This window comes from Tribolium madens, unplaced genomic scaffold (assembly GCF_015345945.1).
Source record: "Tribolium madens isolate multiple individuals breed KSU strain unplaced genomic scaffold, Tmad_KSU_1.1 Scaffold_19;HRSCAF=116;Tcas5.2_LG9, whole genome shotgun sequence".
NCBI classification, from domain to species: Eukaryota; Metazoa; Arthropoda; class Insecta; order Coleoptera; family Tenebrionidae; genus Tribolium; species Tribolium madens.
In genome coordinates this window covers 15,427,409-15,428,667 of record NW_025400983.1, presented here as the reverse complement: position 1 = coordinate 15,428,667, position 1,259 = coordinate 15,427,409, and the positions used below count along the sequence as shown (strand labels likewise).

General features: G+C 30.6%; 1 protein-coding gene across 1 annotated transcript; it reads right to left on the bottom strand.

Moving 5' to 3' along the window:
• Positions 1-309: 309 nt before the first annotated feature.
• LOC123011322 (gustatory receptor for sugar taste 43a-like) lies at positions 310-1,058 on the bottom strand. Its single transcript, XM_044408704.1, has 4 exons — positions 969-1,058; positions 836-915; positions 618-791; positions 310-366 (listed from the first exon to the last, which is right to left on the bottom strand). The coding sequence occupies exons 1-4, from the start codon at positions 1,012-1,014 to the stop codon at positions 310-312; spliced, it is 357 nt and encodes a 118-aa protein (XP_044264639.1). The 5' UTR covers positions 1,015-1,058.
• Positions 1,059-1,259: the final 201 nt, after the last annotated feature.

Here is a 1,259-nt window from a genome sequence, read left to right as displayed (position 1 = left end):
CGATATCCTTCTTGGTTTCTCTGACCTTTACCTACGTACAACTCGACAAAATTTTGAAAAGCTTGACGAAAATCACGTGATGCGAATGGTATGTTTATCTGTGGTATCTAAAAAATAAATATGTAACCAAAAAGTGTTACTTTCTCTCACGACTCTATACAGATTGATTCACCTAAGATGACATATTTATGTAACTCTGTGAGGCTTGTCAACTTACGTGAATAAGACTGTAGGTATACTTATTCATTACAATGATAAGAAAATTATGAAACTCCTATTTCTAAAGTAGTCAAACGGTGAAAATGTCAATCAACCTTGATTAAATTGAAACAAAATGACCAAATACGTCGTAATAGCCCCAGCAATCTGAAATAGACTCTAAGCACAGTTTCAACAATATAAATTAGACAACCGTAGTCAACAACCCTCGATTTATTTTAGTAAACCCATATGCCGAAAATTCGATTTTACACTCTCCTAAAAACGCCATAAAAAATTCCAAAGATTTTTTAACTTCTTTATTTAAATTCAAACACAATAGTTTGCAAACCAGTTGTGTTGTTTCTTTGGTCTTAAAACTTTTATTATTTTTTAAAATTAAAAAACTGATTTTTTACCTTGAGAAAACATCCATGACAAGGCTCTACAATTAACAATAAACGTAAAATATGAGCAGTCATCCACACTGTTTGCAATAGAATTGAAGTGCTATCATCGCCTGTGCTCTTGATTATGGAATAGAGGCCATAAGGAGTGACCAATAAATGAATCAAACAACCTAAAATTATAACCTGGAACAAGTAATTACCTTTATTGTTATTTTTGGAATTATTACCAAAATCTGAAACCCGTAACAATCATTCACCGAATTTGTAGCTTCGATTAGTTTTTCGTAAGCTTTGATTAAATCTAGAACTTGAGCTTCAATCAAAATTTACTTTTTTGATTTTAAAATAAATAAATCTTACCATTTTTTTCTAACACAAAATTCATTTTTGTTCCTATCACAATCATGTTTGTCAATTTTTCATTAATCACACTGATGCGAATTTGGATAAAGTGCACATAATGCCAAAAAATCAACTCTACGACCACAGTAGACCAATAAGAAATGTAATAAGGGAGACAAAGCAAAAAAATGTTGTTGCCACTTAACTTAAACCATAAAAATAAATCAACACTTAGAGTAAAAGTAGTGCAAAATATTGTTAGAGCTGTTGTCAAATAAACTTTTGGTGATTTTATTGGTTGGTTTAGAA